Genomic DNA, 16,814 nt, shown 5'->3' with positions numbered 1-16,814 from the left:
CAGCGGAGCATCTGGTTGCATTAATGATTGTAAAAATACTTATGCAAAGTCAAGATTTGCATATACGTGGGAGGATAGAACTAGTATAAGACTTTTTTTTCTTTGTTACAGTGATATAGGTAAAAAGAAATCTCAGGGAACTAAAAAATTTCAGCCGTTGATCGGTGATGCAGGTGCTGATGAGGATAGTGATGTGGATAATCTGGTTGTGGACGAGAATCCTAAACGTGGGAAACGGCAATCTGCACCTCCCCCGTCATCGGCAACAACAATGAAACAAGGATCTCTCAAGCTCAAATTATCTTGTAAGTTTAAATTATTATATTAAGTGTGGCTTGGTGTCTGTTTAGATCAGATTATTTTTTGTGTTTTGCCCCAGACAAAATTGCTTTGGTGAGCTGTGTTCTGTGAAGGCAGCACAGTCATTAACTGTTTAAGTTTGTGTTGAGATGGGTTTATGTTTGAAAATTTATGGTATAAGGACAACATTAAAAAATTGTGGTTAAACTTAATTTTCAAATAAAATTTATGAGGAAAAGTAATCAATTAAAAGGTACAATGAATTTCACTTTTTTTTTCTAGAAATAGCTCATATTATGTGTTGACCTTAATTGATACACAAAGGTTGATCAAGTTCAGCAATACTCTTGCTGGTGTAATACATTGAAGTTTATACTTACCCTTACTATTTTACAAATGGATGTCAATTTATAAACTTTTATTTTAGTCCATGGTAAACCAATGCCACCAGGCACATCTAGTCAAGAAAGTAGTCAGGAAAGTAGTCAGGAGTCAGAAAGTGCAGCAAGTCAGAGTGAATCAGAGGGGCTAGAGGACCGTACCAACCTTCCAACAATAAGAGGAGGACTCAATGGTAGTATAGCCGATATTCTTGAGGCCAGTGGTTATGGAACAGAGACAACATTTACTGTTGATGAGGATGTTGGGTTAGTACATACAAACTGAGTTTACTGGTCTTTTGGACCAACATACAAGAGTGTACAGGATCAGTAATTTCAGTTAGATAGGACCGAATGACCTAGAGGTACCATAATAAATAATTTCATAATTTGTTATGAATCTGTATATATTTAAGATATTTTTAAATTTATAATTTAGAACTTTTAATTTATGCACCATAGTTAGCATATTTTAAATACCATCATGGCTTGTTTTCAAACAACAAAGGAGGTACCCAGTATAACCTTTAAGAAAGGCTCAGTATTTTCTTTTTTATTAGGGGATAAATCTAACATCTCTAATTCTGTTTGTGACGAAGTACCATCATTTTATAAAACTTGTTATACATACATGTATAACATTTATCATTGTTTATTTGCTTTCCAAAATCCATAGTTAAACAGGATATCTAGTACAAAGACTGCTAGATGTCTGTTCTTTTTATACCCCCGCTTTAAAAAGGGGGGGTATACTGTTTTACCTCTGTCTGTCCGTCCGTCCGTCCGTCAGTCCGTCCGTCAGTCAGTCCGTCCCATGAAACTTTCGTCACATTTTTCTCAGGAACTACACATCCACCCTTTCTGTAATGTGGTATCAACATTTATATATGTCAGCCATACCGTGTGATGCCTTTTCAGATTCATCACTTGACAACTTCCTGTTTACCGAACACTTGTCTGATTTTACACATGATAGCCAAGTTGAAAATTTTCGTCACATTTTTCTCAGGAACTACAATACAAGGATTTCTGAAATTTTGTTTCAGGATTTATATAAGTCAGCTATACCGTGTGATGCGTTTTCAGATTCATCACTCGACAACTTCCTGTTTACCGAACACTTGTATGATTTTACACATGATAGCCAAGTTGAAAATTTTCGTCACATTTTTCTCAGGAACTACAATACAAGGATTTCTGAAATTTGATTTCAGGATTTATATAAGTCAGCTATACCGTGTGATGCATTTTCAGATTCATCACTCGACTACTTCCTGTTTACCGAACACTTGTATGATTTTACACATGATAGCCAAGTTGAAAATTTTCGTCACATTTTTCTCAGGAACTACAATACAAGGATTTCTGAAATTTGGTTTCAGGATTTATATAAGTCAGCTATACCGTGTGATGCGTTTTCAGATTCATCACTCGACAACTTCCTGTTTACCGAACACTTGCATATTTTTACACTATTAATATTATCCACTTGCGGCGGGGGTATCATCAGTGAGCAGTAGCTCGCAGTTTCACTTGTTGGTCTTTTGTTTGTTCTTCATTCTATCAATCACTTTCCCTTATTTAGAATACAAGTTAAATGATAAGTGTATTTGTGTTTTGTAGAAGAGCCTCACCAAGTATGAGAGAAGCTATTCAGGGAATGCTTTCCATGAGCCAAATGAATGAAATTGAATTGTTTTCCAAAGGAGGTAAATCTAGACAACATCAAAGATCTCAGCTAGTTATTGATGAAGAAGAAAGATTACAGAATTGTTACAAAGACGATGAATTCAGTATGTTTATATCTCAATCTGTTCATAATTAGAATTATTCAAATTGAAACTAGTTATTGATGAAGAAATAAATTATTCAAATTTTAACAAGTTATTGATGAAGAATAAAGATTGCAGAATTGTTACAAGGATGATGAATTCAGTAGGTTCCTAAGTTCCATTTTCTTAATTGACCTTAATGTACAATGTATGGTCAATAATTTCCATCTTTCAATAAGAATGTTTTTATATGTTATGTCAACATAATGCAACAAGCAAAAATGTACTTTGGAAAATTATTTATTTTTGTGGGTACCAATTTTTGTGGATTAAGGAAAACTTGCATGTTTATGGATATTTAAGTTTGTGGTTTTGCTGAAGTCTGCATACAAGCCAATAGAAAATTTGCTATTTGTTGAAGATTTTATTTTGTGGTTAAACTGTATCCACGTAATCCAGGAAAATTTGAATCCAACGAATAATCATGATAAAAATTAATCCACTTTATATTGATTTGGACTGAATATTTGGCCTTATTTCATTCATGATAACCTAAGGGAATTAACTCTTTTTAGGTGAATCTTTTTGAAATTTTTGTTTATGCATTTACTAGATACTACTGTGAGATGTAACTATTTTTATGCCCCACCTACGATAGTAGAGGGGCATTATGTTTTCTGGTCTGTGCGTCCGTTCGTCCGTCTGTCCCGCTTCAGGTTAAAGTTTTTGGTCAAGGTAGTTTTTGATGAAGTTGAAGTCCAATCAACTTGAAACTTAGTATACATGTGCCCTATGATATGATATTTCTAATTTTAATGCCAAATTAGAGAATTTATTCCAATTTCACGGTCCACTAAACATAGAAAATGATAGTGCGAGTGGGGCATCCGTGTACTGTGGACACATTCTTGTTAGTAGTATATCAAAATGTCAGTTTTTTCTTCACATTTTGGGATGATGATTGGGTAGTTTGATCTTAGTTTTGATCATTATTTATGTTTCACAGAATTGTACAATGCAGTTTATTGAAGTTAGATATTCATGTAGGGTAATTTTCATGGTAAAATTACGTAACACTCAAGTTAGATGCACACATAAATTTCCAGATAAATAATTGGTTTGGCTTCAAAATCACAAAAAAAACCTCTTTTAGTAGAAATATAGGTGGTTATAGATATAAGATGAAGACATTTCTTTGACTGTTACAGTTTATCCTGACCTTGAAATGTCAGATGAAGAAGAAGGAGGTAGGGGAAAGAAGTCAAAGCATGATGATAATTGGAATCCTAAAGGTAACTATTTACCCAACTCACAGTACAATCTCTGAAAAAAAAAACTCACAGTGCAATCTCTGAAAAAAACAACTTACAGTACAATCTCTGAAAAAAACAACTCATAGTGCAATCTCTGAAAAAAAAACCTCACAGTTCATTCTCTGAAAAGGAGGTAACATTCAATCTCAGATAATTCATCTAGTACTAAAAAAGGCCTTTCTTTAAGAAGGAACTTGCTAGATTGAAGATTGATTGATTATTGCCTTAAGTTGGGTCAAACCAAAATGTATTTCACAAAAAAAAAGCAAATTAGTTAATTTATTAAATCGGACAAACAGTCCAAATGCTTTTTTTGTAAGAACTAGTGTTTAAAACAATATTATTTTACATTTTATATTGCATTTTAGTTTCATACAATTCTTTAAATTTGATTGGGTGAGTTATTCCAAAAGTTATATTTTATTTCTGTATTTTAAAATGTCATATCTGTATTACTGGGCATGCTCTTCATGACAACATTAAAACAATACTTTTGAAAACAAAGGAAAGTTTTTATCAAAGTTATCCAACTTGTAATTTCATTTGCTTCAGATCTTCATACATGTAAGTTATTACTTACACAGAGAATCTTATGATTTCCACGATCATGTAAAATCAATACTGTATTTGATGTATTTGTTTTCTGTCTATGTCGGGTTTGTGTCTATTATTATAATATTGTCTGATTATAATTTAAAAATTTTGGCATTATATTTCTTTGTTATATTTAAATACTGACTTGATATCTTTAATGTTTACTTTCAGCTCGTGTACAAGTAACAATACCTAAGGGAGATAGACCACACAGAGAGGGGGTACGGAAGGAGGCAGTTGAACAGATCTTAGCAGCCGCAGCAGCAAAGCCAGCCCCAATACAGGTTCTTATTTTCTGATATACATTGTTAAGTCAACTCTAACATACATTGACAATTTTGAATTTAATATGACGAGTCATGCAAGCAGAAGGTCTTGGATGCTATACAACATATATGAAGCCACCTTTTTTATTCAGAAAACCTTTACCTGTGTTTAGATTTTCTTATTGACCCTATATGATGGCTATAATGGTTATTTTCAAGGCTGTGACATTTAGTTGTGGAAGGGAGACAAACCATTCCAACATTTTGTTGTCATCAGCTGGGTCACTTTTAGGTACAGTCTGTGGTTAAAGGGTTTTAAAACATCAGTAATTTGGTCAAAGCTTTTTTGAAATGTATAATAGTTCGACAAGAGTTTTTTAAATGATCTCAAGACCGTATTCAAATCAAAATTTTGAAAGATTTTTTTCAGTATTTTCCCAATAGAAGTTGTTTGTTTTTATTTTTGTAGTTGATCTTAAGATACTGTCTTGAACTAAAGTGTATTAGACATCAATAATTTTTTATTAACCTCAGAATTTTATGAAACTTGATAGTTACCACTGCTGGTGGAGATTTATTATCCCAAGGGTATCACCAGCCCAGTAGTCAGCATAAAAAGTGCTGACATGAATTATCATTGATATGGTTTTATTCATAAATTATCTGTTTACAAAATTTTGAATATTTGAAAAACTAAGGCTTTTCTACTTGGGCATAGATTACCTTAGCTGTATTTGGCAAAACTCTTAGTAATTTTGGTCCTCAATGCTCTTTAACTTCGTACTTTATTTGGCCTTTTACAGTGTTCTCCCCAGAAATTTTGGATAGCATCACATTTGGCGTAAAAAAAAAAAATTGTATTTTTTTTCAATGTAATTCATCGTGTCGTGGCAACGCTTTATTTCCTTTATGTTATATACATTATTGTTTATTACAAAATGTATTATAATGTTTGTATGCTATAGGCCCTTATTTGGTAAATAAAATGTTCTATTCCACCCTATTCTTTGTTTTTATATTGTTGAATTCATAACTGAGAATACAATTAAACTCTAACCATGATAACAGTATTTTCAGTTTATGTTTTCTATATTCATTTATAGTTCCAGAATTATTTTTTTCCTCTTAGTCTAAATAAAAATATATGTGTGGTGCCAGTTACCCTACCAATACCCAGCTAAATGAATGAATGGTTTATTATAGTGCAGCCTGTATAGATACAATTGCACTAAATATGTAGGGAAAAAACGGGTTCTTAATAAAAAATTTGAATAGAAAAATTCTTTATCATGTCTTTGAAACATATTGGTTCATGGTCCCAGTTGCTTCTTTTTACAAAATGATATATTTTAACAAAGTTATCTACAAGTAGACTGTTAATGCTTAGTTTTCTCTTTATGTATCATTGTTTTCTGTCTACTGTGCCATTTGTGCATCATGTAGTTCTTATTGTAAAATGCGGATTTTTGTCATATCTGGTCCGGTTGCGATCAGTAGTTTACACTAAAATATTAAATGGCCGCCGAAAGCAATGAAAAATACGAAAATAAACAATGTTTGACAAGAGATTGCGAATGAATATGGTGTTTTTAATACATTAAATGGATGAAACATATACACAAGCCAATTTTGATCACTTGTTAAAGAAAGTACAAAACTTATTTAGCCCAAAATCAAAATTTTCACTCTCGATTTACAAAAAGTAAATGGAAGAGAAAGAAAGTAATACTAATATATTAAAAGTCGTAAAAAGATAAGACTCAACCTCATTTTAAAAGATTGTCACTTTATTGTTTCTTTGAAATTTCATTTAGCAAACATATATTTCGATTTTTTTGATGATTTTCTGATTACGTTTTCTCCTTGTCGAAATTTGCCGATTGCAAACCACGTGGTATTAATCATGTCAAAGTGACAGCTTGGGGTATTCGTATCCAAACAGTTATCACCCAAAGGGCAATTAACACCTATTTAACCACTCTAAATTGCTTCTATTGTCCGACTTGAAGGGATTACAATTAAAAGTGATATATTTTTTTATGATCATAAGTGGTAATTAGGCTAGATGAAAGTTCAAAATTTAGGAACCAGAAAAATAACATACTGAAAATAATTATACCGTTGCGGTAATTATTATAGCGTCACGGGAAGAAATATAGCGTTACGGTACCGCGACGCTAAAACGGCCTGGGGAGAACACTGCTTTTATTTTTTTGGGATTCGAGCGTCACTGATGAGTCTTTTGTAGACGAAACACGCGTCTGACGTATATACAAAATTTAGTCCTGGTATCTATGATGAGTTTATTTACAACCACTGGGTGGATGCCACTGCTGGTGGAGATTTATTTCCCCGAGGGTATCACCAGCCCAGTAGTCAGCACTTTTTTTGCTGACATGAATTATCATTGATATGGTTATATTCATAAATTAAATGTTTACAAAATTTTGAATATTTGAAAAACTAAGGCTTTTCTACTTGGGCATAGATTACCTTAGCTGTATTTGGCAAAACTTTTAGGAATTTTGGTCCTCAATGCTCTTTAACTTCGTACTTTATTTGGCCTTTTATTTTTTTGGATTTGAGCGTCAATGATGAGTCTTTTGTAGACGAAACACGCGTCTGACGTATATACAAAATTTAGTCAATGGTATCTATGATGAGTATATTTACAACCACTGGGTCGATGCCACTGCTGGTGGAGATTTATTTCCCTGAGGGTATCACCAGCCCAGTAGTCAGCACTTTTTGTGCTGACATGAATTATCATTGATATGGTTTTATTCATAAATTAACTGTTTACAAAATTTTAGATATTTGAAAAAATAAGGCTTTTCTACTTGGGCATAGATTACCTTAGCTGTATTTGGCAAAACTTTTAGTAATTTTGGTCCTTAATGCTCTTTAACTTCGTACTTTATTTGGCCTTTTATTTTTTTTGGATTCGAGCGTCACTGATGAGTCTTTTGTAGACGAAACGCGCGTCTGACGTATATACAAAATTTAGTCCTGGTATCTATGATGAGTTTATTTATAGACTGAAGTTTCTTCAAGATCAAGAAACAGTTTCTAAAGGAAGAATTGTTTACAGTATTTAACTGATATATTATATTTATTATATCTAGAAACCAAAGAAGATCAGAAAGAGAAGTAAATCAGAAACATTACCAGAACCCATATCTATGCCAGGAACAGCCTTATCATCAAGTTCAGGTTCAGCCTTCCGTCCAAATCTGTCAAAACCTCAACCAACGACACCAACCAGTCCGGAAAGTCCTACCAAACGTAAGTCTTTAAGAGTACTATTTCACAAAAATCGTATGGAAATAATTTGCATACCGGTATCTCATACAATAAGAAATAGGTTGTTGGTGTATGGACTGATTGTAAGGTGTACATTTTGGTCTGACAGGATTTTTTGTACTGTGGCCTCATTTCATGGTCATTGGTCAAAGTTATTATTTTGTTGAAAGATCTGTTTCATAGATACTATAAGCAATAGGTCAACTAAATATTGTGTGTTCAAGGTCTGTAAGGTGTACCTGATAGTCTGCAAGGGTTAGGTTGACCTTGACATTAATTTCATTGCTTAGTTATAATGTAGTTTTAAAACATCAACAAAAAGTTCAATCATGGTCACTACAACAGGTCATTCTTTGCAGCATGTGTATTCTCAAGTAATTGAATAAATGGAAAATATGGAAACTAATAGAATATCTCTTACATGACTTTCTCCACAGATTGTTTTATTGGTGACAAATTATAATGTTTTGTCTTTTTCAGCCAAGAAACCTAAAAAAGGTCAAGCAACAGCCAAACAAAGACTTGGAAAAATTCTGAAAATTCACAAACTAGGAATGTTTTAACTACCTCATCATGTTCTAAGGAAGTGTGTCTATGTGTGTGTGTGTATGTGTATGCTTTTGTATAAATTATAAAACATCTATGCAATTTTAAATTAGTTTGGTGAAATTTGAATATTTATCAATGAAATGGAGTTATTTTAAGAAAAGAAAAAGAAGCAGGTGAAATTATCATCAAATTTAATGTATCACCTTTATGTAATTTTTCAATATTTATTTGAAAATTGACCAAATTTCGGTTCTCTATATTCACAATTATTTCAAGGGATATCTTTTTTTTTTAAATTTTTTTCAAGTTTTTTTATTGATTGAGGTGCATCTTGCCTGCTGCAAGAAAACATATAGGTATTAAAGTTTGAGTTGCCCTTAAAAAATTCTCTTGAATTTTTTGAATGATGTAATAATTATGCAATAATGAAATTCTATTTTTATTCTATCTTCAAATTCAAAGGGTCAAAATTTAGACATGTGTAAAATATTTGTTTTGTTTTAAAATTAAACTGGTCTTAAGTCAAGTTAACAGTATTAATGGAGATTTGAAGTTTATAGCAAAAATGCTGAAATTCACATATTTGAAACATGTAATTTGATATAAAAACTTATATCTTAAAACTATCAACTAATACACTAAAAGTATTATCAAATGAATTTTTATTTTTCATTTTTTCAGGGGTAAAGGCAATTTATTCATATATTTTTTTCAAGTTGTAGTAGTTTTTTTCAGTAACTATTTACTACCAGTAAAAAAACACTATAAACCAAATAGAGTTTTATGTGACCTTATTTGCTGTTCAAAAAATGGTTGTGTGCTTAAAAAATGTCAGTATTTTTTGCATATCATTTTAATAATAATGAAATTGAAAATTTAAATAAATTTAACCCTATGACATCAATACTATGTGGGCATTCTAACTAACTCTAAGGTTAAAAAAAGAATAGAAAAAATGGCATCCATAAATAACTAAATGTATCTACATCAAAAATATTTTTGAACACTTTTATGCCCTTGATGTATTGAAATTTTGAATATCTTAAATGCATTGACCTTTTTAACATTTGTTGGAATTATATGTAATTAAGAGCCCAATAACTTTGATAGTTAAAAATATACTTTGAATCTTGTTTTTATATTGCTTTGAAAATCACTGCTTCTCTCACCCTTTAAAAAGGAAATAACGAACAGATTTTAAACATTAAAGAATTTTATTATAAATAGTTTTTTGGAGGGAATATTTTGTAAAAGTGAAATCATAAAACACACACACACACACCATTGATAGACATTGTGCTATAAGTATTCTCAGTATTAAAAGATCTCAACCATTATTTCATATCAGGTATATTTCTACATTTGCCAATATTTTTTCAGTCGAGATAAATAAAATAATTAATTATTTTCATAATTTAACACTGAATAGAATGTCGTATCATGGAAATATTAAATCATAGTATAAATTGCAATATTATTTATTTTTAATGATTTGGCTATTCTATTGGAATTTGTATTTTTTGGATATGGGTTGTATGACATGTAATTTATGGTAATATATGTAAGTTGTTGAAGGATTACATGCCCATCCTCTCATACCCATCCACATTCATTTTATAGGAACAGCCCTAAGCATCGAAAAATTAACAGTGCAATAATCTAGGGTAGCTAAAATAAATTTGTTTTATTGGATGAAATTAAACTATGCAGCATAAGGCATTTAAAAATTTTAATATAAAATTATTGCATCTAAAATCAAAATCTTTTTATCAATTTTTGTGGACGGTTAACCTTCAATTTTATCATTAGCTAATGTAACAGTTATATTGTATTGAAATTGATATTAAAAAGTTTCAAACTGTTTGAAATGTATTAAAAGATTTGCATGGGTTATTTTAGAGCACATTAAGTTTCAATACTCAATGATATCAAATACTTAATGGATAGAAAAAAAATGAAATTTACTAAATTATGTATTATTTATGCTGTTTTATATAGAGAGTATCAATGAATGTAATATCATCATTGTAAACATTTCTCAACTACGAGTTGCTAAAATATCAGTACAGTTTTCATATTATTTGAAAAATGAAAGGATATTTGTACTGCATATGTGCTCAAATTTAAGCTGTGTGTTTTATATATAGTTTTTTAATTCTTATACTTCATGCTCTTTATTTATTTTATCATTGGCAGGCTTCATATGTCTTTACACCAAAATAGCATGAACAAATTATTTAGAAACTTACAAATACATATATTAAGTTGAAGCAGATCTAAAGATCTTTTTTTTTTATGAAACTTTTCCCTTTTCTTCCCCTTTGGTGAATATTTAACAGAATGAAATGATGAGGTTAAATATTCTTAAAAGCCTTCTAAAAAGATAGAGTGAAGAATATTTCTTCAAATTTTATTCTTACGAGCTGTTTCAATGATGATTTTTAATTGAAGGAAAATATTGAATGTAAAAGATCTCAAAACAATAAGGTGTATGGATGTTTAAAAAAATTGTGCTAATTAAAAGCCAACTTTGTTATTAAATAACCACATCATATGAAAATAAACATTCAACTATCTCTATTTGAGAAACATAAATGGTCAAATTTATATTGACAATTTCTGAGTAAAGTTTCATTGTTTATAAATTGGAAGTGATTTCTAATAGGTAGATTTAACTTTTGATGTGTTATATAATTTTTCCCATATAAAGTAAATTCTTTGTGTTAATTTTACAGATTTAAACAGACAAAAGTGTCTTGCTATTTTTAAGGTGCTATAAATTTTATTAAGCCATGGAATTAGGTCTGTTAAGAGTTTTCTTTGTACATCAACATAATAACACATCTAAACACAAAATTATTTCCATTGCTGGCAATTACTTTTTGCAACTTTCCAGCAATCATATCTCTATAACTTTCCAGGAAAAAAATCAAAACAAATTTTACCAAAGTCAGTTGGCATTATAAAATGATGTAACAATTATTTCTTACCCAGTTTTTTTCTTTTTCTTTATAGACCTGTTCTTATTCCTGATGCACATTTGATTGTTTCGAATTTTTACCAATATATTAGTTGATCAGTATTTATATGTTTTTCAGTGTTTTGATCCAGTAATACTTTGTTCTGTTATAGTGATGAGTTATTATTGTAGTCTTATTTATAGATTTTAACAGTATTTTTTGTGGTTGTTAGTTAATGTATAGTGTTTAATTATAGCTGGTATGATGGTAAAATTTTATAACTTGACTGTAGTAGAAACCAGAAGACAGTTATCTCCCTTTAAATATCTACGTTTGGTAATTATCAACATTTCGTAATTATTATCTCCCTTTAATTATCAATATTTGGTAATTATCTCCCTTGATTAAATAGAACAGTAATATTAATTCAGGTATTCTCTCTATGCATTCGACAATTAGGTTTAAAGTGGAATCCTGCAGTGTATTTGACAGTCCCTTCACAAACAACCTTTTTGGTTTTGATAAAAACCCAAGCCTATTTTAGATGGTCAGATAAACATAAATGTATACCTATTAAAATATATTTCTGAAAGGAATAATGTCAGCATTTATCATAGTCATTGTGAACAAATTCCTTTACATATTATAACTCGAAAAGCTTCAGAATTAATATTACATTAATGGTTTATTTTCTGAGGAGTTAAAATTGTTCTGATTTGCAAGGCCAAACCTGTTTGTTAGGTTTTTCTTTGGGTTTTTCTTTTCTTTGTTCTGATTTTCTTAAAGATACAATCTATGTGAGGGAATTTCTGGAAATTTTATTTTATTGGGCTAATTTTAAAAGTCATGGCTAGAAAATTCCTTCTTACAGTATCTCCCGTGTTAGGGAACCTGGAAAATGGGTATAACAAACTATTTAACAATATTTATTAAAAAAAAGACTGTTTTTGAAAAATAGTCATTGTGAAACCTATATGATTTTTTTTATTCTGTTTGTTGTGACCTATAAAAAAAAATTCCAATTAGCTCTGAATTTTCAGATAGTCACATTAATATGAAAATTTCAAATGGAAATGTGACTAGTTACAATACTTAAGACACAGTTAAATTGAATATCTTCAGCTCGCCATATGATTATCATTAGGATTTGCTGTTCAAATATTTGCCTCTATCATCTTCATCACATACTTTCCACTGCATTTCCACATAATATTTATCAATATATTATTCAGGACTGAACTGTTGACTTTGCAGTGATATATGAATTTCATGATATTCATGTGTAAATTTTTGTTGAATCATGATGTATAAAACTTTTCGAGTTCATTGATCATGTCATGTGAATTGCATATATATTTATGTAAAAGCCAGTAAACCATAGAGTTATATATTTTTCTGAAATCTGTAAATTTTGTGTAAATAAATGTATATTGTATATTAATAATTATTAGTATTTGGACTTTTACTGGATAGAAATATTCAAAGTAGTCCTTTTTCATTTATTTAAGGACAACATGTTTTGAAACAGTTGCATGTGCATGCTGAAATAAAAGTTTTATAATGATATGACCAGAAGCAGTGTTTTGAGTTGCATGGATGTATAATTTATTTTTGTGGAACATATTCATAATATTCGTAAAAATTCATGATTTCTGAAAAATTATGCAAAAATTTAAAGAGAAATAGTTCTATAGATTCTTTTTTCATTTGTAATATATGTATTCAGTTTTTCTAAATTTTAATTATACCAGTTTCAGAGTGCAATATTAAGTTATTTTGGTAAATTATGAATTTAAACTTTAAAAGTAATTTATGAATAACTTAATTTATTCAGCGTCAGAATGGCTATGGGATTTTTTTTTTGCTTTCATTTCTAAATACATGTAGATGTTTATTTAGGGTCTGGTGTTGTGTATATAGTGTATATATGAGACAAGAAAGGCAGCTGGCCAGTTTGTATAAATCAGACTGGAGATGATATACTATGTATATTCAATAAAATAGTAAATAATTATTTGTGTTTTTCTATCAGTTGCATTAATATTTCAGCAGTCCTAGATATTTCAAATGTTTCAGAATCTAAATAATGTCAATAAACATAGTTATAGCAGATGCTACTGCTAGTCCTTTTCATTTTCTAGTGTTAATAAGCATGCATGATGATTAAAGAGCACACAAATTTCTTATCTGATCACTTGAAAAGAATGTCCTAATTAGTTTGCACTCAATTTTTGTTTCGACTGCGACTTAAGTCGCAGATATAAAGACATAAGGTTTTCTTCCTGTGACAGCTCCTGCTTGAGTTAGTTTGATTTGAACTATTTGTGATAGATCATTGATATTTCATACAAAGTTGCATAACTATCAGTACATATAAATTTGACAACTATTTTAGCCCCTGCCCCTTAAGACATGGTCTTGTGGCTTTGAAATAATTAACAGCTTTCCTTGTTTAGTTTTTTGCTTAAGTTATTTTGATAGGATCTACTTGTGATAGGTCAAAGATATTTTGTAGGGTTGCATTATTATCAGAACATATCAGTTTGATGACTATTTTTGAGGATGGTCCAGTGACTGAATGAATTAGCAATTCTCAATGTAAATTTTTTTGCTGGAGTTATATATTGATAGGAACTACTTACAATAAACAATGATATTTTGTATTAAGTTACATAACTGTCTAAAATCTCAGACTGTAGACCAATTTCTGGCACTGTTCATGGTCAGGTGAATGAATTGATAAACAATGTTGTAGTCTGAAAAAAATAAAATAAAAAAAATACTGAACTCCGAGGAGAAAAGTCCCTAATCAAAAGGAAAATCAAAAGCTCAAACACATCAAACGAAAGGATAACATATGTCATATTCTTGGCTATGTCCAGACATATTCTTATGCAGAAAATGGTGAAATAAAACTGGTTAAACTAGCTAAACCTCTCACTTGTATGACAGTCACATTGAATTCCATTATATTGATTATGATATGTGAACAAAACAAACCGACATAATAGTAGTAGGTAAAAATGTCAAAAACAGCGGTACAGCAGTGAACATTGTGTTATAATCTTAATTACATTAAGTACAAACAAATATGTAACAAAGAAGCACAAAATGCCATATAGACCAAGTATATTAGCAAAAATTGAAGACCATAATACACAAATTAGCCATTGTACAATAACACAATGAAGGGATGTATAAGTACAGAGCCACATCAAATGTATCAGATAGATTGTCTTTTTTTAATTGTATGCCTATCGGCGATACATATCTCTGTCAACAGTTAATTAATTGATATAATTGGAAAATGGGTGTCTTCCAAGAAATGAAAATTCAATACTGTTTCAAATAATAGGGTTTACAGAATTATCATTTTTATGCAACTTGAACATAAACTTCAATCACAATAAGTTAAGGAAGTTAAAAATGTTGGAGTGTGCATTCGTATTAACCATAATAGATGACGTTTGGAAATAGCTTGTAAAACATAAAGAACTTTTAAAATAATATTCTTTTTGACATTAGATGAACATTTTGGATATAACTTTTTAATCTCACTTGACCTTAAAGACCGTGTGAGCTCTTGTCTTTACTTGGAGTCCCTTTTCGTACGACCTCAAATCTTAGCAGTCATTTAATGGAATGACATTGTCATCATTTTTGTTCGATGATATCTGATTTCTAGACAATAATTTGAGTATGAGTGTCTAGATATCAATGCAATTGCTCCACAAGATCCATATCACAGAAGTAATGTTGAGATGGATTTTTGGATTATTGACTTAACTGTTCTAGAGTTAAGGGCCAAACATAAGATTTTTACTTGTTTTAGGACAATAACTTGTGTACAAGTGTAAAGTCTCTATGAAATTGTTGCAAGATTCTATATCTAAAAAGGTTGTTATACACTATTGGGGTTATGGCCAAAACCGTTTAGGACACGGGGACCAAAACAATTATGTGTATTAATTGCATATCTCTTGATCAATTATAATGGGGTGTAATTCCCAGTCTTCAATTCTGGGGGTTCTTAAATATGCTGAATCTAACCACGTATTAAGATATTGGATTTTAGGGCTGGTTTTTGAATTGGTCCACATTGATGTCCAAATGGTCCAAAATTAAACTCACATAGAATTATATGAATTGTTTTATCTGCCAAATCTAAACATGTATTTAGATTTTGATTTTGGACAAGGTACTGGATTAAAAATTGGATATTGATTTAGATATGTACGGCGGACGGGCAGGCGGGCGTTCATGGGCGGATGTTCGGGCAACTGCCAAACAGTGTCCGTTCATTAATATGATAATTTTGTGAAGATTTTTTACAAATTTAGATATCTTGTTTCCTGTGGGTATGGGTTTTTCTTATTTATGAATGCCGTACGGTTGCCCAATATTTTTTACATCCACTTCATTTGAACTTTGGTGACCTGTTGTCTCATTTGCAAAAATACAACACCTTTAACATGTTCTTGTCCTTATTTTTATGCCCCATTTATTGGTATAATGTGTTCTGATCTGTGCGTCCGTCCGTCTTTAGGTTAAAGTTTGTGGTCGAGGTAGTTCTTGATGAAGTTGAAGTCCTATCAACTTGAAAATTAGTACACATGTTCCCTATGATTAGAGTTTTTACCTCAACTTCACGGTCTACTGAACATAGAAAAAGATAGTGCGAATGGGATCCGTGTAATATGGACACATTCTTGTTCTATCTTCAGTCACATATATCATTTCATATTTTGTGTGTCTGGAATATGGCATTGGCAATATTTCTCCTCGGAAATACATGATATACACAACAAAATATGTTACGGGTTTGAAAAAGATTGAATGTTATGAATAAATAGTATTATGTGAGTCTTTTAGCAAAGCGTATCATTATATTTCTTTGACGTCTATACATTATTAATTAACTTTTATTGCTCGTTTACAAAGCTACATGTATACATACATACGCACATCAACTGTGCTATTCTAGTCGACATGTTCGTTTGTTTTTATGAGGAGCATCTTAGAAAGAAAGAATAAAAAATAGAATCATCCTTTAACTTCACTACCTCTATATAGATGATGTTCGCTTACTAAATAATTCAAATGTGGTTGCTTTTTTGAACGCATCAATCTAACGAAGTTGCGTAAAGAATAAAACAGCTAAGTCTGCCTCATTTTTTACTTACATCAAGTAATGGACAATGAGAGTCGGTTGAAAACAAAACTTTACAACACAAGAGATGATTTCAGCTTCCCAACTTCAAACTTTTTATTTGCCGGACTGAGTACTGTTTGAACCTGTGTTGCTCAGTTTTTTGTTTTCTATGTTGTGTGAAGGGTACTGTTGTTGGTCTTTTGGACTTCTTTCCCTGTTTTGTCA

At 30.6% G+C, this 16,814-nt stretch overlaps 1 protein-coding gene across 2 annotated transcripts in view; it reads left to right on the top strand.

The window, feature by feature from the left end:
- The window catches only part of LOC143080097 (histone lysine demethylase PHF8-like), a 32,833-nt gene extending 24,190 nt beyond the window's left edge, over positions 1–8,643 (top strand). For both annotated transcript variants that reach the window (XM_076255787.1, XM_076255781.1), the window contains 7 exons: positions 112–305; positions 728–947; positions 2,304–2,473; positions 3,661–3,744; positions 4,531–4,643; positions 7,751–7,910; positions 8,409–8,643. In XM_076255787.1, the coding sequence (XP_076111902.1) occupies positions 112–305; positions 728–947; positions 2,304–2,473; positions 3,661–3,744; positions 4,531–4,643; positions 7,751–7,910; positions 8,409–8,491 (1,024 nt within the window). In that variant the 3' untranslated portion in view covers positions 8,492–8,643. The remainder of the gene's footprint in view (positions 1–111; positions 306–727; positions 948–2,303; positions 2,474–3,660; positions 3,745–4,530; positions 4,644–7,750; positions 7,911–8,408) is intronic.
- Positions 8,644–16,814: the final 8,171 nt, after the last annotated feature.

Source organism: Mytilus galloprovincialis, chromosome 1 (genome assembly GCF_965363235.1).
Source record: "Mytilus galloprovincialis chromosome 1, xbMytGall1.hap1.1, whole genome shotgun sequence".
Taxonomy (NCBI): Eukaryota; Metazoa; Mollusca; class Bivalvia; order Mytilida; family Mytilidae; genus Mytilus; species Mytilus galloprovincialis.
Note: the sequence above shows the minus strand (reverse complement) of the source record. Positions and strands in the feature narration are given on the sequence as shown.